A 20,084-nucleotide genomic window follows, 5' to 3' on the forward strand; every position below is an offset into this window, starting at 1 on the left:
ATATATATATATATATATATATATATATATAGCTGCATTATTTATTGCGATTGAATCAAGAAGCTGCATTATTTATTGCACATAGGCATAGTCTGCACAGTCACTTATGAATTTGATTGAAACTACTTCAAGCTAATATTAGAATATACCACATTGATTAAAACAAGTCAGTGGTAATATAAAAATTAATCCAAAAAAGGAAAAGAAAAAAAACTAAACCCAAGCAAAATAGCAAGTCTAAAAATATGGTTTGTTGAAGGATGACATTGGCAGCAGAAGAGAAGAGAAGAGAAGAAAAGAACGCGTATGAGGTGGGTGGGTGTAATTTCTAAAACCCTGATAATTAAGCCATACCATCAAATTAAAATACCACCTAAAAAACAACTAACCAAAAAAAAATTTAATTAAAAAAAGCCACCCCAAAAAAAAGAAGATAAAGCAGGGGAGGAAGACAGAGGAAGACAGAGAGATGGAGATTTAAAAGGAAAATAGGATCCGAATTCAACGGAGCCTGTCTTTCTTTATCTCTCTGTCTTGGGTTTTCTGAGGTGTTTTCTGTCTTCTCGCCGTTATAATCTGTTTTGCATTTCCTGTGTGGAAAATTCATTTGGAATTTAAGTAGCAAAGGTTGGTTGAAAACAGAGAGAGGCAGAAAAACAGAGACAAGCTCAAAGAAGGAGGCCGAGTTCCTCACAGGGAACGACGGTTTTCCTCTTCTTATTTTCATGCCGGAATATCAATTCTAAGTCCCTCCAGGTCTGCAATTTCAATTTGCATGTTCCTTTCTCTGTTTTTTTCCCTATAAAATCTGATCCAACGTACGTTTTTTGCTTCCACTATTTAATTTTGAAAACTTTAATGCATTGAATATGATTACGCATTTACTGTTTCTTTAATGGTTCCTAACACATTGCAACTACTCTCTTTGAACCACACGATCAGATGTATTAATTTCTTTTAACATCATAACTGGTTCTGGTTCTTAAATTATCAGCCTCTTCTCTTGTCCTTTCGATCATGATTCATGACTGATGGGGACTTGTGCAGTGCAGACATAAATTTTCCAATATTTCGTGTTCCATTGGTTCTCTGTCAAAACATACATAAAACGTTAACAGATGGAATGTCTTCAAGAATACTCACCTGGTGGTGGGTTTGTAATTGCATTCAGAATTTATTGATGGTTTTTTTTTCTCTCTGTCTTTTTTCTTGCTGGTGTTATCTTCAGGTTTTTCTCAAAAGCATGGCCAAGTGATACTATCATTTGAATTGAAGGTAACTATTTTGAAATTCGGCTACGCGCTTTAAGTCCTGTCAAATGAATTTGTACAGATGTTCTCAGAAAACAAAAGAAGAAGAAAAAGTTGTGTATTAATTGTATGTTTAGAATTGATTGGACTGATTGGGTCCATGCCAACTTCTATATGTTGTAGCAGGAAAATGTTGGAGTCTGCATTAATGCACATCCTAGCTACCTCTCATATTTTCCCTTTATTCTTGTTCAATTTGTTTTTGAACTCCACACAACCAATCATAATGAGTTGGCATACCTTGCTCTTATATCTTCTTATTGGATTGCAGAGGTTAAATATATATGTATTTGTAGACTGCTCTACATCCAGTGTGTCTTCTGTTTTTGCAAATTTGGCACATTACTTCAAGAAAGAGTAGCTTTGCGATGGGTGTCTGTGTTTCAAAACCTCATGCAACTATTAAAGCCCAGCAGAAAAGGGTCCGCAGAGTCGCCAGACGCCGGGGGAGGAAGGTGAAGAAGGGTGTCACCTCCACTTCTGATGCAGCTACGAGACGGTCTGTTAGTGAGTTTGTACATCTTGACTTTGAGAAAGGTGCTGCAACTACCTGCAAGAGATCTGAGGTTTCTAGTGGCACATTTCACCTCACTCAGCTTCAATGGAACCACAGTCAGATTGATGGAAATGGTGGTAAGTTTGAAGTGTTTAGGACTTTAGAATTTGTCTGTTAAATAACTCGATGTACATAGAAGATGTGAACTGAAATTATATCAAACAGAGGAGCAATATGAAAACTTAACATGCAAAAGAAGATGTGATTTCTGACTGTAAAGATTTCAACTATGTGCAGGGAAATGCCCAGGGGAAGCATGGTTTGACTCCCTTAGTATTATGGAATCTGATTCAGAAGATGACTTCTGCAGTGTGCATGGGGGTAATGAACTTAAATCTCGTCACAAATTACCAAAAGTGATTGTTCTTTTGTGTGTGTGTGTGTGTGTGGCAATTGTGAATTATAGCCAACACTAGTTCTGTCTTTCTGGGTGTCAGATGGGTTTCCTTTAGCAGGTAATATCCCAAATGGTCAATTGGTCCAGTATGAAAGTGCGTCATGCATTGTAGATAATGGATGCAAGTATGAGGGGTTCTATGAAAGTTACCTGAAAATAGATGGAAATGCACGCCATTCGGTAGAGAAAACCCAAGTCAGTTTTAATGACAAGAACCCTAAGCAACCGGCAGTTATCATGCTTTCTTATACGAGGAAATCCATCGACGAAAGTGAAAGGACTGGTAAGTACCTAATATAAGTTTCTGCAGAATGTATATGGATTTTGTGATTATGAGATAGCAATGTGATGCTGCATTTTATTATCCACTAACATTGCTTAAATATGAGTTTAAGCATACACATACACTGCTGCAATACTAAGTGTAACAAGTGTATGAACAGGTGCGTCTGATCATAAATACTTATTTCGCCCAAGAGCAGGACTTCGCATTCCTTGTTCAACCGATGAGAAGCCAAGTCCCGGATCCTGGTCTGCAGTTCCACCTTCAGTATTTAAGCTCCGTGGCGAGAATTATTTCAAGTATGCTAGTCATTTGCCTGTTCCTAATTTTGTTTTTTCTTGATCATTGATTTTGATGGTCTAAACATGAAAATTTTATTATGCAGAGATAAACAGAAGTACCCTGCCCCAAACTACAGCTCATATGTACCAATTGGTGTTGATTTGTTTATTTGCCCCCGAAAGAGAGATCACATTGCTCAGCATCTTGAGCTTCCTTCTGTAAAACCACATGACAAAGTTCCTTCCCTCCTGATTGTTAATATTCAGGTTCTCTCTCCCTATTCACCCCAAAATACTTTGCTGTAGGCTCAGTTTTGATGGTGTAGACTGAGGTGCAATTTCATTGCATTCGTCGTTGTGTATGGAAAACTTCTTGTGAATTGATTCTGGTGTTGTTGTTGCAGTTGCCTACTTATCCTACCACAATGTTCCTTGGTGATTGCGACGGGGAAGGAATGAGTCTTGTATTGTATTTTAAAGTGAATGAAAATTTTGACAAAGAGATATCTGTTCAGTTTCAAGACAGCATCAGGGTACTTCTTCATCAATTTTCCAATTTCCATATCTCTGATCTGGGTGCACAGAGTATGACTTTCTTTATGTTTTGTTTTCTGTCACAGAAATTTGTTGAGGACGAGACAGAAAAAGTAAAAGGGTTTGCAAAGGATTCAGTGGTTCCTTTCAGGGAAAGGCTAAAAATCATGGCTGGATTGGTCAATCCAGATGACCTCCAGTTGAGTTCTGCAGAAAGGAAGCTTCTATCTGCTTATAATGATAAGCCTGTGCTTTCCCGCCCTCAACACAATTTCTACAGGGTAAAAAGAAAACAAAAGAAAAATGACATATATTTCTTGTTCTCATATAAACTAAAACCAGTGCTTTAAACTAACTGGACCTCTGCAAACTATTTGACAGGGACCTAATTACTTTGAGATTGACCTAGATATCCATAGGTTCAGCTACATATCCAGGAAAGGACTTGAATCATTCAGAGAGCGTTTGACCAACGGCGTGCTTGATTTGGGATTAACAATCCAGGTACATTCAATATGAAACCCTTTTTTGTTTTTTGAGCAACCAGTTTTTACTTTTACACTGACTTGGGGTTTTCTTTGCTGGTTTTGGCAGGCACAAAAACAAGAGGAATTGCCAGAACAAGTCTTGTGCTGCATGCGCTTGAATAAGGTGGAATTTGTAAACCATGGTCAAATACCTACTCTTGTAACTATGGATGACTGATTTGGACAGGCACCTGGATCCTGGAGGGTTTGCATTTAAAAGCCTGTAATTTTCCGGCCAAAACATCAAACAAAAGGCATGTTTTGTAAACATTAGGTCACTGCGACCTATTCAATTCAATGGTGTAAACATGAGATCTGTAACCCACATGATCATACATTGGTAACAAATCTTATAAACAAAAATGAGGACTTAAAGTTACAAGTGAGATTGCAGGTTGCTTATTTAGGTTTTGATAAAAGAAAAGATAAATGATCACGTTTTCTAAACGAATCAATTTGTGGTTTGTTGTGATGAGAATTAACACGCCATTGATGCAGCAGCAATCATAAAAACTTGCAAGTCACATAACTTTGTGCTCAAACTACCTATTAAATACTTGTCAACAAAAGAAGACTATAAATCAAGAACAAAAAGAAATTGGCAAACCCGAAAGTCATAATAATTTCGAGGATTTTCAGTTCAAACACTGATGCAAATAATCATATAAAACATCACTGTTTCCATATACAAAAGAATGCACAGAAGTTGTAAAATTTTAATACAGTATGCTTGTTAATTAGTTTACATACAACAAATATTCGACCTGACTTCTTCCTTTCTTCTTTTCATATTACCTTTCTCCTTTGTACATTAGCAATTGGGAAATTGGGCCTTGGTCAAAACTACGGTCCGGAGTGAAGAGCAGATTCAGGCAAAGATCACATACAACTTTTGCCTGCTTCGTGGAAATTTCAAGTTCTCCGACTCTTGCTTGTTTTCCTGTTGAAACTCACAGAAATTATGTTAATTGTTCTTCTTTTAAGCGTAAACGTGCTACACGCTGTTGGTCACTGTTTCTAAGATCCATCTTGTTAATCTTCTCAGTTCCTGCATCGACTGCTCTTATATTTGATGCATTGTTGTTGGCTGCGTAGTGGCTGCCAGTTTTAGAAGCTGGTACATCATGATTATGTTTTCCCTCATACGTTGTTATGACAGCTTTAGGATCTGTCGAGGCTCTCTCTACATGCTTACGGACATTGCATGCAGGGAACGTGCATTTGTAATAGCTCCTGCAGAATGCAGTATGACAGATGAGGAACTTTTTTAACCAACCATGCACCAAAGAATATACTCCTTCTATTGAAAATGTTAGGCAACATAAAATTTACACAATCTTAACATCAAGACCGAAAAAAGAGAATAGGCAATGAAAACTAGAAGGTTTTCAGCTCTCAAAATTCATTTTCCAGGATTTAAATCTATATGCTATTAGATTTGTAAACAGTTAATCACATGTATTGATATGGTAACGGATTTTTAAACATTTTATGCCATGTGAAGGACATAAAGCGTTAGTTTTGTAGTCACATAAGAAAATCTAATTCCATTCTCAAAATCAAACTAATGATCAGCACCAAACCTCCTTGAAAAAGTCTATTATATTCAAATAGTAAATATGACTAAGCTTAGAAATTAGGATAAGCAGTATTACCGCGGATAAGGGTTGCCTTTGACGACTTTCTGCCCATACTTGCGCCACCTATAGCCATCGTCTAAGAGATCGACTTCACTGGTTGTCTGCACTATGATTCTAGGCTCTGTTACAGTCCGATGTGAAGAAGCTGGCTCCGACCTAACCTCTGTATTTCTGGAAAAATAAAAGGAATGGTGTTAAGGATACAAGACAAAGAGGGAACATTAACTAGACCACAAGTATGCATATCCATATCTACATAAAATAACTACCGTCTCTTTGGGTCAGGTTGATCTTCATCTTTTTCATCTACTCTGGTTTCAGCATCTCCTACTTCCTCACCGTCACTAGTCCCAGATAAATGATCATGTGTTGCTTGGCTAGATTCCTGACCCTTCTTAGATTTGTTCAAATGCCCACCATGAACTTGGGAAGCTAAGTCAGGATTTGCCTGAATGTTTCCAATTGGATTTCCAGAATCCTTTGCACGCTTGGACTGAGGACGTTCATGGTTGTGCTCACCCTTGTAAATAATCTCAGTTATTTGTCCATCAATTGAGCGCTCGACCTTCTTCTTAACAGGACAATTTGAATGCGTGCATTTGTAATAACTTCGAGGAAACTCACTGCCCTTCACCTGCTTCTGCCCATATTTCCGCCAATTGTATCCATCATCATTAGGCTTATCAACAGTAAACGAAGACGGTTGGGATCTCTGATCAGAATGGGAGATGTCAGATGATTCTTTTATAGCCACCCCAGAGTCGGCTGCTCCAGATGGCATCTCCTGGGGTGCTGTTGAATCGGAAGTAAAGGCTGGAAGCTGTGTCAAAGATGTGGTGGGCGCTGTCGATAAAGAAGATGAGTATTCAGTTGGGATATGGAAATAGGAAGAGGATTGTGCAGCCTGAGCTGTGACCTGTGCTAGGGCCTGCTGGTGTGTCATTCCAAAGGGTCCCTACACGATGCAAAAATCACAACCATAAGAAACGAATTCCAAGTAGCGTATCAAAGCAACAACAATGCCCTAAGCAGATTGGTTTGAAGTAGCTTTATCCAATTTTCCTAAAAAACAAGTGAATCAATTCTAAGAACCCAGAACCATTGCCAGATTCCCCCCTTCACCAGAACCCCCCCCAAAAAAAAAAAAAAACGAAAAATAGTTACTAAATTTAGAATCTTTAATCTGTACCTTAATTACAACTACTTGCCGCCATTTAAAACGGACTCAATCTATCGAACATTTGCTACTTTCTTTTCTCATCAGTTCTTTATAAATAAATAAAGTAACCGACAAGACATTGTACTCGGAAAAATCTAAACCGAAAAAAAAAAACGAAACTTTTCAAAAATGGCCAACTCTCAAATACGCTAGAGACAAGAGGTAAAGGTAAAGGAGTTGAGTACCTGACCAGGCGAGAAGAGCCTCGGCGAGTCGAGCAAGCCCGGAGACGGGACCGAAAACATCGGCGACGGTCTGTTATGCTTGAACCGGAAATCGGAGTTGTCGTCACCGTCGCCGGAGCTTCGGTCTTCGAGCTGAGGGAAGCCCGGCGGCCTGGCCGCCGGAGACATGGCTCCTGCGAGCAGCTGAGAGAAGGACTTGCAGTCGTCGCCGTCGGACAAGAAGCTGGAGACGAGTGTCATGGGCCCTGGGCTGAAGCCGAGGCCGAAACCCGGCCCACTATTGGCGCCGCCGGAGTTGAAGAGCGTCTCGAAAGAGGTGCGCGGAGGGAGGGTGATCGTAGGACGCGGAGGAGGAGGAGGAGGAGCAGCTGATTTCAAGGGTGAAGATGAAGTGGACGGCGGTGGGCCCGGTGGCTGCTCTCGGTTCTCAGCCATTTGATCGAAAAGCCAAAAGCCAGAACTTTCAACTAACTCTCTCTCTCTGCTATTTTTCTCTTTCTGTGTTGTTTTGTTTGCTTTGTCTGTCTGAGTGTCGATGTGGTTATTTTTGGCTCTGTGGATCTGAAATTCAGCAAAAAGTCCACGCCGCAGATACGAAAAAGCTCTCTCTGATTTTCCCTTTTATTTTCTGTTTTTGTCTTTTTTATTTATGGGATTTGTTGTTTGGTGTAGGTGGCGGTAACTACCACTCCCTCCGCGCTCCAGCTTGGATGCGAAATGACGACAATGCCCCGAAGACTTTCCGGAAACTACGGGATTGCATTTTTTGTGTGTAGGATATCCGATATATCAATCAAGGATGTTGTTCAAAACTTCCAAACCTTCCAACTGTAAAAGTTTTGAGAGCAGATTAATAATAATAATAAATAAATAAAATTGAAAACACAGTGATTAGCCGTGGAAGTAGTTTACTGGACATCCGGATTATGGTCATATCGGCTATGGAACCCTCTCTCTCTCATGTGAGGTGTTGGGTTTCTTTTAAAATATTGGTCAACAATATATTAATTTTGTATGCTATTAATTCATAAAATTTGGTGGTATAAGGCTGGGAGGTGAAAATGTTACCGAATGTTAAGACTTGAATTTAAAAGCAATTACTCAAAATTACTACACGTGTAAAAATACTATTTGGGATTGAAGCATGTGACAAGTGTTAATTAAAATCTAAGCAAATTCATACACCGCAGTCTATGCCCCCAATTCCCACTTCTCAATGACCAATGCACATGCATCGAGAAAAGAATAAGCTAAATTTAAATATTAAATCTTGTAGATGTAGTTTCTTTTTGGTAAATGATGGAAAATGTTGTTGTTTTCAGTTGGCACGAGTCTGTCTACCATACAATCCATTAGAAAGCGAGCACTAATGTCAATTTAACTGGTACTAATAGGTGGAGAGACTTAACACACCCCTTCCCGTGGGTGTGAAATTTTTGCCGCTTTCCGTATAAACAAGTCATGTTATTAAGTAACGTGGGAGCACGTACCGTGATTGACCTATAATATAATGGTAATGGTAAAAAGGAGAGTGGATGAATTGCATGGACTGTTGGTTGGTACTTGGTACTAAAAAACTAAAATCATGGGAGGAGACTGGGAATGGAGCGCTGTCTTTGAGTGTTGTCTGTGTGCTGCAACGGTCGCAATCGCAAACTGCACAAACTGACCAAGCTACATGCAGATATATAGGTAGATATATAGATACATACATGTAACATGTTACAAGTTGAGTTTAGAAAACTAAGTTGTCGGTGTTCTCATCTCAAGCTGTAGCTAACTTTGCCTGCTGTCTGTGTTGTTTTGTTTATCAGAAAATCCAAGGGCCCAAAGGTCACAAAAAAATAGTGGATAAAATTAATAAATGTGCAAGTGATTATATATATATATTAGTCATCATCTGCAGAGAACGTGCGTTCTTATATTTCTAAATATGTATATATATGTATATAATGCTGCTACAACAGGATGAGATCGTGATTCGTGGCTACACATTCTGCCAGGAATATTGTTGTCCAGATGAGGGAAAAACAACCTACCTCCTCCGTACTGCGAGTAGCTCAACGTGTTCATTATGAACATACACAATCACATCCCAACTCTCAGAAGAGTCCCTTTCACCTATTTATTACTTTAAAAACCACTGGTTTTACTTTTGTGTATGTACTTTTAATCCTGACCTAAATTAGATCAGAAAAGCTATACCTATTTAATTGTGCCTATTTAACTACCGAAAATTAAGTCAAAGTCGCTGCAAAATTTTATTAGAAACAAATAGAAAGATTTACATATGCAGCAAGAATATTAGAAAGCCATTCAGTTCCAACATAATCACAAACATGAGTACTTAATAATATTGAGTATTGGGATACGTTTTTTCCACAGCCTAAACTCTCTCTAAAGGTGAAACTGTGAGCTTGCACTGCAACCGCCGCCCCCTTTTGAGGGTGGGTGGCTTCCCCATATTCCATCTTTCTCTCCTCATCTCCCTTTCTCATTTCCTAGTTTTCTTCCCCTATCATCTTCTCTCCCTAGATTCGTTTGGATTTTAGGTCATCTTGCCCAGATCTATCTAGATCTTGTCCTTTGTTTGTTTGTTTGTTTGTTTGTTTTCTATTGTAGGTCCTTAGTGATTTTTGTTGTTCTTGGATGTGTCTTGCTGTCTCTGGGATGGCTGCGGTGTGGTGTTGTCGACCCAACTCTTTTCTTTGGTTTTCATTGTATTTTTTAAGCAAGTATTGCAATCCACTATAGATGCTAAGATTTTGTTGCAGCTTTTGGTCCACTCACATGGATTTTGCTCCAATTTAGTGTTTAGAGTTGGAAAAGTGATTGTTGCCGGTTTGTGCTACAAGTCTCTTTGGTTTGCTAGAGAGGATGTGGTGTGTTGTCCTTGTCCTTGTGTTTATTTTAGTCTAATAATTATCAGAAACTCAGTAGGAGTTTGTTGATGTTTGTATTTAGTGTTCGACTTTTCGATGCGGATTTGCCATTATTATCGTTGTGCGGTGCATCTGTATTATGGGTCTGAGTACATATGCTTTTGTCTGTTGAATTGGAGGTTTTAGGTTTTTCTTACATGCGTAATTCTCTCTAGATCAAACCAATTTATTTTTGTGTTTGGTCATTGGAGATGTTGTACTCATATTTGGCATTATAGCTACTTTATACTTTTTTTTCTATGTTATTAATAAAATTACTATCGCTTTTAATATAAAAAAATTAATATTGAGTATTGTTAAACGAACCCTAAAATTAACTAAGTACACCTTATTTAACTACCAAAATACCCCTGGTATACTCTAATACACTGTATCAAAGGTTTAAAAAATACATTTACACCATTCCTCCATAAATGTCCAATATTCTATTATTTTACAAAAATCCTTTATTCAGAAAAAGTCGGACTATCTGAGAGAGCTTTAGAGAGAGAGGCTCCCCCTTCTCTCTAGAACTTCTCTCCTTTCCCACCGCCCTCTTCTGAGCTGCCGGTGTCTGTGCCGCTGCCCTTCGAGGCGGCTCCTCCGCCAACTCTTGTGTGGCTTCTCTGCCATCCTTTGGTGTGGCTTTCCTTTCCTTTTTTTTTTTTTTTTTTTTTTTTCAGTTTGCTTTGGTTTGCCCTTCCTCTCATGTTTTTCCAGATGTAGGCCCAGATCTCCTCCACATCTCCTCCCTTACTACTCTTCAGCCATTTCACCTCTCTAACCCTTTTTCCCTTTCATACACTCACCCCCCATCAGTCCATTTCTCTCCCCCTCCCAGGAAAACTCAAACCCTAAAATCCTCCTCTCTCCCTAGAATTTTCTTGGTCGTCTACTTGTTTGTTGCTGCTGTTGTTTCTCCCCTACAAACCAACCTCAAATATGAGATCAGGTCATGGAGGTGTTGGCTTTGTAGTTTAATGGTCCATTTGGACCAATACCTGCTCCTGGATCGCTTGAGCATGATGCATGTTGGTGGTTTGCTCCCCCAACCCCACGCTCTACAGATCCCCTTTGTTGGTTCCCCTAAACCTTCTTGTTCTTCTGGCTGCGGCGGTGGCGGCAAATTAGGTGGCGGCGGTTGCTTGGTGTTTCTATGGTTTGATTCTAGGGCTTTTGTATTTTGGGGTTTTTTAGCTGTTTTAGGCTTTTTTTGTATATTGGATTGGGCTTTTATTTTGTTTAGTTGGGCCCTTGTTTTATATTTCTCACTTTTGTATTGGGCCTTTATGTAAAACTCTATGGTAATGACATGTTCATTCCTTGGACCAAAAAAAAAAAAGTGGTTTCCAGACTTGCAAATTCCACAACATGAGGAACACATTAAACGAAATTTTTTCTCCATTAATATACTCAACATCGTTATAAGGCCATAAGCAAAACATAATCATCATAGTTTTCTACAACACAAAATCAGATGGATCAATGGAAGAAAACCAACAGTCATTCTGTTATATCTAACTTATATGTGATGCAAGAACGTAATTCACATAAAGAAATATAATCAAAATGGTCTCTTTCAGTAAATTATCAGAGATGCATAAATTTTCCAATTCTAAACTGACTCTTACTCTCTCACTCTTCAGCAAGATACACATAGAAATCCACAGCCTCTGCCTCACCATCACAAAAATCTTCCTAAAAATAAAATTTAAAAAACGAAAATTAAAGATTCAGTCTTTAAACCTTTGTTAACAATCAAGAAATACCCAATTCAATAAACAGTGCAGAACACAAAGATCCAACAAAGATAAATCAAATTCGTTCCTTCTACTTCAAAATTTGGACCAACCATATTCAGATAAAGCAGCAACTAACTTAAATTTTTAATAGCTTGAAGCTCTAACAGACTGAAAATGATCATTACCCAAGAAATAAAAAATCATAACAAAAGGCTTGATCATAGAGGAACACATTCACAGTTCATAGTAAATTAGTATTGAAAATAAAAGTAATAGCAAAAAATTGTTACGTTTGATTAGGGTTGAATGTGTGGAGTAAGGTGTATTTATTAAAATTACATTTATTTCATAATTTAATATATCCTTTTTTATTATTTTGTATTAGGATAAATTAGTATTTGAATCAATAATTTGGTAGTATGATATACTCGATTAATTTTAGAATTCGTTTAACAACACTCATAATATTTACTAAAACAAGTTATGTGACACCCAACTAACTATAACTAAATTTACGACGAACACTAATTAAATGTTAAGATGCACGTTGGACTCTAATACTTGATAAATGGAAGATCCATTATTGGGTTTAGATGTGAGAAGCACATTCTTATGAAATTATTATTAAATGGCAAACATCTCTCTCATTGTTTTTGCTCAAATGATTAATATAGTTGTGAGATTACAGGATATGGGCGCTATTGGTTTTTGGTCAAATGGCATCAATTTGATCCATCCTTTTTTTTTTTTAATACACACGATAGTTTAAAGTACAAGGGAAAAATAGGATTTCTCATACATACACAAAGATGCCCTAATCACCCTCTCAAGTTCATCCATGGTTGCAAAGACTTGCTATTGCGGAACTAGAACTAGGGGCGTTTTTGTGCACAGGGCAAGTTGGGTGTCGTCCAACCCAAGTTTTTTCAACCAAAAAAACCCTACATATGTTATAACATCTTCTCTTATTTTGGGTGGGCAACAATATCTTCTCATTCTCATTGTCAACAAGAAATATTATTCTCATACAACACAAAAAAAATGTCATTAGAATTCAAACAAGAGATCAAAATGCTGCAAGTCAAGGCCACTAGACCATGTTGGCATTGGACCCATCAACTTGATACAGGTCTAAATTTTTTTCGTTGTTGATGTCATCCTGACGTCAGCAAACTCAGGCAACATCTTAGGCTATTCTTGTCTTTGAACCAACCTAAGCTTGTGGAGCTCACCAACTGCCCTGGCTACATTTGCCTGCTGGAAACACTTTTTGGGCCTAGGCCCCCCCTTGCCTGGGCAAGGGGTTGCCCGCTGGAACTGCTCTAAAACTGTAACGTGGCCTTACAATTATCAATTAAAGTTGAGAACGTTTTTTAGCTAATTGGAAAATAAGTTGCTTTTTTCCCGTTCCTGCGAGAACCCTTTTGTGCAAAAGAAAACAAAAGAACATAATCTCGTAGGCACTTTGTTTTGAGCTCTGACTCCATTGACTGCGTGCGAATCTGCTGCACCTTACACTTCACAGAGAAAAGGAAAGCCCAGAGCTTTAGATCAATAACCCAGAAATTGCAAAATGGAGGTGAGCAACACAAAGCAGCAGCACCAAAGCGCTTCTATCAGTCTCACGAAACCAGTTCGTTGCATCGTCAAACTCGGTCTGGTTCTTTACCCCCTTATTTTTAAAAAAATCGTATTTTGTTCCCTTTGGTAGAATTTAATCGCCACAACACAAGAACTTAATTAGTTTGTGAAGCCTTTATATACTCTCATTTATAGTTTATTTGTTTCTTCATCTGACCCAGAAAACTAATTGCCCAAATAAAGAAGGTCTATAAAAGTCAATTTGGGGTACTTGATTATTGGGCAGCTGATAAATTTTAATCCCATCTTGTGTTTATTTCCTGCTTCAATTATGGAACTTTTAATGGAATCAATATAAATTGAGGAAACACATTTCGTTTGAACTTGGGCGAATCTTATGTTATGTCACTTGTCACTAAAGAAGCTTATATGGATGAATGGTTGTTTTGTTCATCATCGCAATATATGCGACAGATATTTTACTTTAAGAATATGAAAGTTACACAAGAGGTGTTGCAAAGGATTTGTTCATTAGTTTCTATAGGTTGTTACAATAAGATTTTTATGTAGTGTAGGAGGTGCAGCAATTACTTGCAAGAATGAATTAGAGACCATAAATGAAGAAAATCTGAAGACGGTTTCCTCGCAGCTGAGGCAATCAATGACCACGGGGTCGAATTCTGGGGAGGTTCTTGGGATGGATTGGAGCAAGCAACCCGGAGAATCAGAAATTTCATCTCCCATAAGTGATTTTGAAGATCGGCCAGTTGTGGATTCCAGCCCTTTTATAGTTGTTCATGGAGCAGGTTAGATGCTTGTCTTAATTCATGAATGGAAGCTTGGTTAGATTGAACTGTGAAAAATATTGTGCGGATAAATGGTAAATCTTGGCCATTTGTTTCATACAATTTGTACCACAATGGAAACATCAGTATAAGTACATTGCATCTCTACAGAACTCAATCTTCGATGTAGTCTTTTCAACCAGTTCTAAAGATATTTGTGTCTACCATGGTGGCTTCAGGTTCTTTTGGGCATTTTCAAGCTAGTAAATCTGGGGTCCATAAAGGTGGATTGTACCAACCCCTTGTGAAGGCTGGTTTTGTTGCCACACGCATCTCTGTAAGATATGCCGCCTTGTTGAATCCTTTTATGTTCATTGAGTCTTCATCACATCTATAAATTGGGCTTTAAGTTCACTTTCGTCTCTTGCAGATTATTTCCACGTGTATCATGTTTACTTCAATTATTTCAGGTTACAAAGCTCAATCTTGAAATTGTTAGAGCGCTAGCTAGGGGTACAGTTCTACCTATTTCAATCCAACTTCAGAGAACATTTTCATTCTATATACCTTTTTCACATCTTATATTCCATGCAAGGGTTTAGGGTTTATACTGGTTTTCTCAGTTTTAGGCTAACAATTTCTCTTATGTATCAGATACTATGAGCTAGATGTTGAAGAAAATTAGTTATTTAATCGATTCTTTAGTTAATTTGACTGATCATTATTTGTACTCGGCTCACTCAGGAATGCTACAAACATTGTTTTATCTATTTTGTGTGGCTCTCAGAGCTGCATGAAACTGTCATTTCCCTATCCTGATTTCATGGTTGCTATTTATCTGCTTTAACTGGACCCTACTTTCACTCTCATGAGTTTTGTTGTGCTTTTCTTTCAGAGGGTATTCCTTCCGTAGGAATGTCTCCATTTTCATGTGGATGGTCAACCCGTGAAAGAAACGTCAGTAGCTTGATTACACTTAAGCTTTGGTCTTGAAGTTATTTAACGGTCCATTTCCTTTTTATTAATTATTTGGGCGAGTAACTAATTTTCTTTTTCTAACTTAAGTTTCCTGTTTCTGCAGATAGCTTCAGCTGATTTGTCCGCAGTGGCTAAGGCTATTGAATCTGGTTTAGTACCTGTAAGTTTGTATTCTTTAATTGACAATGATAATTTCAAGGCTCAGTATTACTACCATTCTTCCTGTCGTTTCTATTTTCCTGTTTTGAACTTTCTTTTTTTAACTTTTTTTAAAACAGAAATATTGCCTGGTTGGCATTAAGAATACAAATAGTTTGATTGGATATGTTTTGTGTTATGTTTGATGTATGCTTAATGTTGGCTTCTACTTTTCTTCTCTTATGTTTGGTTGTTACTAATCTTAATTGTTACATGTTTCCCAGGTTTTGCATGGAGATGCCGTGCTCGATGACTTACTGGTTTGGTCTCTCTTACAGAAATGCACTAGCTTATTGCTTATAATTAACTTGTACTGATACCTTGTTAATGGATTTTCCTAATCAGGACTGTACCATATTGAGTGGAGATGTCATCATCAGTAATCTTGCAGCCCACTTGAAGCCTGAATACGTTGTTTTTCTTGTATCCACCGTGTCTGAATGGAAATTTTTCATGCAATTTTTTTTGGGGAATTCACATCTGAATACAGTCCATAACTTGATAGTTGATATAGATGTCTTAGGAGTTAAATCAACCTAAAAGAATCTTTTTGGGAGATTCTCTGTTATACCCAATATAGGAGCCTAAATTATAAAATAAAAAAACCTATATGAAATGGACTTTAGAAACACACCCAAAACCTATTTATAACATAATAAAAAGGATTTTAATTTCTTTTAAATTACAAAACTGCCATTGATTTCTTAAAACAAACTCAGCCTCAAAACCTCATAAAAAAAAAGCCCAAAACACTCAATAGGGCATCAAAGTAATTTAATAATCAAAATTAAATTCAATAGAGCCAGCTGTCAATTTTGGGTTATTTTTTGGGTTTGTTTATTGAAATTAAATGGTGTAGGGTTTATCTATATTATTAGTGCTAAGAATGGGTATATGACTAAATAGCTCAATCTGTTTCTGGTGAAGCTTTATCTCGAACTATTCTACTAAGTAGTAAATTATCATCTGATATGTGTGGATAAATGTTTGTTTTCATATTAATGTGTACTTAAGACTGATGTTCCGGGAGTTTATGACCGTCCCCCATCAGAACCAAATGCAGTACTCTTGAGAGAAATTGGTAAGGAATGGATTTGTGCTTGAATGAAATTTTGTGTTGATTTGTCAAATTGCGATGGCTCATCCAAAGTTTCAACTGTAGCTGTGGGTAAAGATGGGAGCTGGTCGATCGAGAAGCCAACACTTCAGAACAAGAACAAGCAAGGTGAGCAAGATTGCTTAAGTTGTAACATCACAATAACTGAAGGGGTCCTTTGTAGCAGTGTTTGTCCAAATGGTGACATATTGATGATGGTTGTCATGTTGACAGTTGAAACAAGTGTAGCAGCCCATGATACAACTGGTGGAATGCTGACCAAGATATCTGAAGCTGCAGCGATTGCGAAACTCGGAATCGATGTATATATTGTAGAGGTAAATATTTAATCCCTCCCTCAATTTCCACCACTTCCACTTCTACTACATGTAACCAGAGATATTTAGCTGGGTACAGGCAGCGACGAGCCATGCGTTGAGGGCCTTGAGTGGAGAATTGAAAGGCAACCTTCCTGATGACTGGCTTGGAACCGTGATCCGGTTTTCCAATAAATGAATTACGATTGCACTAACAAAGGGGGAGATATGGAGAGGGGGAGCAATGAAACGGGAATAGGGAAGTTTCTCTCCTAAGGTGTCGAAAGTCAGCATTTGGATATCCTGTTTGTTTATGTCTTCTTCAAATGCCTTTATTGGTCATGATTTGTCTTAACACAAGATCAGAAAACTGATTGTTAGACATTAGAATAAAATTTTCAGGTTCTACAACAGGCCGATGAAACTCATTGTTTATGTGAGAAAAAATATGTACGGATAGAAAACGCATTTTTATTGTTATTAACGTATGGTTAACAATTATGGCTCCTTAGTCATTTAGCCAACTCCCAAACAATTGGACTAGTATCTGAATCAGATGGTTGAACACCGCGGTTGAACACCACACTTAGCGGATGGTTGAACACCGCACTTGGCGTTGTGTTCAACCGCGCTTGGCGTTGGCGTATCCGAATCAGATGGTTGAACACTGCACTTGGCGTTGTGCCGTATATCAGATGGTTGAACACTGCACTTGGCGTTGTGGCGTATATGATCAAAGAGCAAACGAACAGCCCAACTCACAGGGTACAGAAACACAATGACCCTAGTTGAATTTTCCAGTGTTGAATTTGGAGAAAATTGGATAGCAAACGACAGAAAAACACCAATGGCAAGCAAGAGAACAAAAACATATTCGACTCCGAAGTTGATACTCTGGTTTATTATAAGGAGCCGAAATATTCAAGTAAAGTAACAATTCATGCGAAACCAATAGCACAAGGTGATGCAAAATCCAGAAAGAAATGATCCAGTGCGGGCAAAAACCAAACCATGAAATTGCAAGTCTAAAACAAGTAAAATTACTATACAGTCTCCAATATAACTCACCAATACCATGAAATTGGGCATGGTTCTTCAGACAGTAAACAGAACAAAAATATTGATAATGACAAGCTAATTAATAGCAACATCCACTTATAAGCCAAGGCCACCTCTAATCAAGAAAAGCTCCTGAATGGTGACTCCCAAACATACTATTAACCGTCCCAGTTTCAATTTGAAAACTAAAAGCATTCCAGAAGAACCATAGCGCGACTATTTTGGACCAATGTCCTTGAGAGCACAAATCTGCTCCTCTCCCATAGCAGACATGACAGAAACAACCAGATCCTTCCCCTCACCAAAGCCATCCTTAATCTGCATCACATCCAGGAAATACAATACCAATTAAGACCATAAACAGCAGGAAACAGAATCAGGAAAGAAGCTTTTAAAAGAACAGGAGAGTTTTTTTTAAATAGAACATGGTGCTCTACTTGCCTAAAAAATGTGTGAACATACTAATGAACACATGCAGATACATCATTAAGTTCACACTACATGAGATATTCAATCAACCACTACATAAATAACTCATACCGCACAGTCCATATTACAAAATCACTAACCTGCGTAAGCAGACTGTCATCGGTTGGAAGCCTCAGGTCATCCTTGGTGTTACCATTCTCAGTCAGCAGACTCACCTTTAGCACGCAGCAGAAAAATGCAGAAGTCAAGTTAAAGCCTTATAACATAGCACGAGCATCTATAAGCAACAACTAGAAAGCATTTTTATTTATAAGAACTATGGAAGTGTGAACTTACAAATCCATCCTCAGAGATATCAATCAGCTGGTAGTCAGTACGGTTGACATGGGGAACCTATGACACAAACACAAAGACATTGATATAACAAAAAATAAAAGGGAAGACATTCTTGAATGTTTAAACAAAATATTAAAGAGGTTCGTACATCACAATTGTGGGAAGAGGGAACAATATCCTCAAGCTTCTTGGCAGTGAAGATATCAATACCAACAAAGTGACACTTGGCATGTCCGTGCTTTCCAGTCTTGGAAGTGGAAACCTCCACAACCTGTTACAAAAAAAGAGAAAAAAGAAAGCAAACCAACAAACACTCCACTAGTCAGGTGCGCATCTATGTTCACAAATTCGCAAGTATGACAGAGAGGAGGAACTGCATATAATAAGCAATTTCACAAATAAATTCTCGGCGGCCACAGACAGCTACAAAAAAATTAGCAGAAAGTTAACATCTTATTCAGATAGAGCAGTGAATTGATATGTATATGTATACATAAAGAGGTTGAAGGTCTTCAGACCGAAGCATCCACATCACGAACCCATAATTAATTTTTTTCAGCTTACAAAACGCACAGTTAATTTCAGTTGCATGCAGATAGTTGCATCACAGTTAATTTCAGTTACATGCAGATAGTTGCATCATAAAGTGTGGAAGGACCTCACATTAACTTCATCAAAATTACAGAATTTCATACGCGATCGATCAGCTAAACACTACCTAATCTGTCGGAAAAAAGAAAATCGAAAACAAAAAAAATCCTAAAATTAAATTTAACAAAAATCAAATCCGATCTCGATGAATCTATTCCACATACTGATTAGAAGAACAACTAGCTTGATCATGCCCAATTATACCAGATCATAACTACGAATAGAAAGAAAACTCTACAGAACGAAAAGCCTAACAAACAGAAGCCAGTGATCGAATAAAAGTAGGAGAAGATCTATAAGCAAAGTCCTAAAAGACATTCAGATCGGAAGAGAATCGGCGAGAAAACGAAGAGATCGAACCTTGCAGGGCCTGCCCTTGATGACAATGTAACCGTTCTTGCGGATAGTGCCAGCTTGCTGAGGATAGGTCTTGGAAGCTCCGGCGTCAGCCTTGGATTCGAAGTGGTGCTCCTCGTCCGACATGGCTGGTTCTGAGCGCTGAGAGAGAGAGACGGAGACAGAGAAGCAGTGAAAGAGAGGATCAAGGGAGGGACGAGAAGCGGAAGAGGGGGATTTGGGAAAGTGGGTATTTATATTATAGGAAGGGTGGATTATTAAGGAAATTGGAAGAGAAGAAAGAGCACTCTAGGGTTTCTGGATCAAGCAATTTTATTATATTCTTTGGGTTATGGAAAGGGGGTGAGGGTCGCTGTCCACCGTTGGATTGCTTGACTCTTCACGGACGGATCTGATTAGAATATCGTTCGTTAGTTAGCGTTATGTTGACGCTCGAATGGTAAATGGGCACGTGGGCGGCTCATCCATAAAGAGACTGTACATTCAGATATTTTTTTATGCAATATGCCGCACAATTTCTATTTTCGATTTTTTTTTCCCTTTTTCCGTTCTTCTTTGCTTTTGGGCTCCCCTGATAATGGGCTATGCAGTAGTGAAACTAAAAAATAAGCCCGTTTATGGTGTAGTTTCATTGCTTCCATTTTGAGTTATCAAAAAGAAAGAAAAACTAATTCTTTTGGGCTCCCTTGATAATACTTTCTT

General features: G+C 38.1%; 4 protein-coding genes across 7 annotated transcripts; 2 read left to right on the forward strand and 2 right to left on the reverse strand.

Annotated features, from left to right (window-relative positions):
* The first annotated feature begins 454 nt into the window (after positions 1-454).
* LOC110751329 (protein ENHANCED DISEASE RESISTANCE 2-like) lies at positions 455-4,274 on the forward strand. 2 transcript variants are annotated; one of them, XM_021951780.2, is made up of 11 exons: positions 455-756; positions 1,229-1,275; positions 1,582-1,943; positions 2,104-2,187; positions 2,322-2,546; positions 2,707-2,845; positions 2,932-3,094; positions 3,232-3,360; positions 3,448-3,642; positions 3,743-3,865; positions 3,956-4,274. In XM_021951780.2, the coding sequence occupies exons 3-11, from the start codon at positions 1,679-1,681 to the stop codon at positions 4,064-4,066; spliced, it is 1,434 nt and encodes a 477-aa protein (XP_021807472.1). In that variant the 5' UTR covers positions 455-756; positions 1,229-1,275; positions 1,582-1,678; the 3' UTR covers positions 4,067-4,274. The 2 variants fall into 2 exon arrangements, with proteins under 2 accessions (XP_021807472.1, XP_021807471.1); XM_021951779.2 differs by having other exon boundaries at positions 456-756; positions 2,304-2,546.
* Positions 4,275-4,502: 228 nt separating this feature from the next.
* Positions 4,503-7,576, reverse strand: LOC110751328 (putative WRKY transcription factor 3). Its single transcript, XM_021951778.2, has 4 exons — positions 6,933-7,576; positions 5,798-6,483; positions 5,544-5,699; positions 4,503-5,121 (listed from the first exon to the last, which is right to left on the reverse strand). Exons 1-4 carry the CDS (start codon positions 7,365-7,367, stop codon positions 4,848-4,850), a joined length of 1,551 nt encoding a protein of 516 aa, XP_021807470.1. The 5' UTR covers positions 7,368-7,576; the 3' UTR covers positions 4,503-4,847.
* A 5,352-nt stretch (positions 7,577-12,928) lies between these two features.
* LOC110751257 (Amino acid kinase family protein) lies at positions 12,929-17,069 on the forward strand. Of its 3 annotated transcripts, none has more exons than XM_021951693.2 (12): positions 12,929-13,250; positions 13,752-13,982; positions 14,201-14,298; positions 14,432-14,474; positions 14,857-14,918; positions 15,043-15,099; positions 15,362-15,397; positions 15,483-15,560; positions 16,152-16,218; positions 16,300-16,362; positions 16,468-16,571; positions 16,641-17,069. In XM_021951693.2, the coding sequence occupies exons 1-12, from the start codon at positions 13,169-13,171 to the stop codon at positions 16,707-16,709; spliced, it is 990 nt and encodes a 329-aa protein (XP_021807385.1). In that variant the 5' UTR covers positions 12,929-13,168; the 3' UTR covers positions 16,710-17,069. The 3 variants fall into 3 exon arrangements, with proteins under 3 accessions (XP_021807385.1, XP_021807386.1, XP_021807384.1); XM_021951694.2 differs by having other exon boundaries at positions 12,937-13,250; positions 13,747-13,982; positions 16,651-17,069; XM_021951692.2 differs by having other exon boundaries at positions 12,941-13,250; positions 16,651-17,069.
* Positions 17,070-17,576: 507 nt separating this feature from the next.
* On the reverse strand, positions 17,577-19,682 carry LOC110751267 (eukaryotic translation initiation factor 5A-2). The gene is made up of 5 exons (XM_021951706.2): positions 19,386-19,682; positions 18,523-18,645; positions 18,375-18,431; positions 18,179-18,253; positions 17,577-17,927 (listed from the first exon to the last, which is right to left on the reverse strand). The coding sequence occupies exons 1-5, from the start codon at positions 19,506-19,508 to the stop codon at positions 17,826-17,828; spliced, it is 480 nt and encodes a 159-aa protein (XP_021807398.1). The 5' UTR covers positions 19,509-19,682; the 3' UTR covers positions 17,577-17,825.
* Between the last annotated feature and the right edge of the window lie 402 nt (positions 19,683-20,084).

This window comes from Prunus avium, chromosome 1 (assembly GCF_965620075.1).
Source record: "Prunus avium chromosome 1, drPruAviu1.hap1.1, whole genome shotgun sequence".
Taxonomy (NCBI): domain Eukaryota; kingdom Viridiplantae; phylum Streptophyta; class Magnoliopsida; order Rosales; family Rosaceae; genus Prunus; species Prunus avium.

Excerpts from the sequence above, each read along its gene's own strand:
- LOC110751329 (XM_021951779.2), top strand. The coding sequence starts at position 1,679 with ATGGGTGTCTGTGTTTCAAAACCTCATGCAACTATTAAAGCCCAGCAG. Across the intron at positions 3,361-3,447 it reads AGTTTCAAGACAGCATCAGG|AAATTTGTTGAGGACGAGAC; the intron begins GTACTTCTTCAT and ends TTTCTGTCACAG. Across the intron at positions 3,866-3,955 it reads ATTTGGGATTAACAATCCAG|GCACAAAAACAAGAGGAATT; the intron begins GTACATTCAATA and ends TGGTTTTGGCAG.
- LOC110751328 (XM_021951778.2), bottom strand. The coding sequence starts at position 7,367 with ATGGCTGAGAACCGAGAGCAGCCACCGGGCCCACCGCCGTCCACTTCA. Across the intron at positions 5,700-5,797 it reads CAACCTGACCCAAAGAGACG|AAATACAGAGGTTAGGTCGG; the intron begins GTAGTTATTTTA and ends TTATTTTTCCAG. Across the intron at positions 5,122-5,543 it reads AAAGGCAACCCTTATCCGCG|GAGCTATTACAAATGCACGT; the intron begins GTAATACTGCTT and ends TGCATTCTGCAG.
- LOC110751257 (XM_021951692.2), top strand. The coding sequence starts at position 13,169 with ATGGAGGTGAGCAACACAAAGCAGCAGCACCAAAGCGCTTCTATCAGT. Across the intron at positions 15,398-15,482 it reads CCGTGCTCGATGACTTACTG|GACTGTACCATATTGAGTGG; the intron begins GTTTGGTCTCTC and ends TTTCCTAATCAG. Across the intron at positions 16,219-16,299 it reads AGTACTCTTGAGAGAAATTG|CTGTGGGTAAAGATGGGAGC; the intron begins GTAAGGAATGGA and ends TTTCAACTGTAG.
- LOC110751267 (XM_021951706.2), bottom strand. The coding sequence starts at position 19,508 with ATGTCGGACGAGGAGCACCACTTCGAATCCAAGGCTGACGCCGGAGCT. Across the intron at positions 18,646-19,385 it reads TCAAGGGCAGGCCCTGCAAG|GTTGTGGAGGTTTCCACTTC; the intron begins GTTCGATCTCTT and ends TTTTTGTAACAG. Across the intron at positions 17,928-18,178 it reads ATGACAGTCTGCTTACGCAG|ATTAAGGATGGCTTTGGTGA; the intron begins GTTAGTGATTTT and ends GATGTGATGCAG.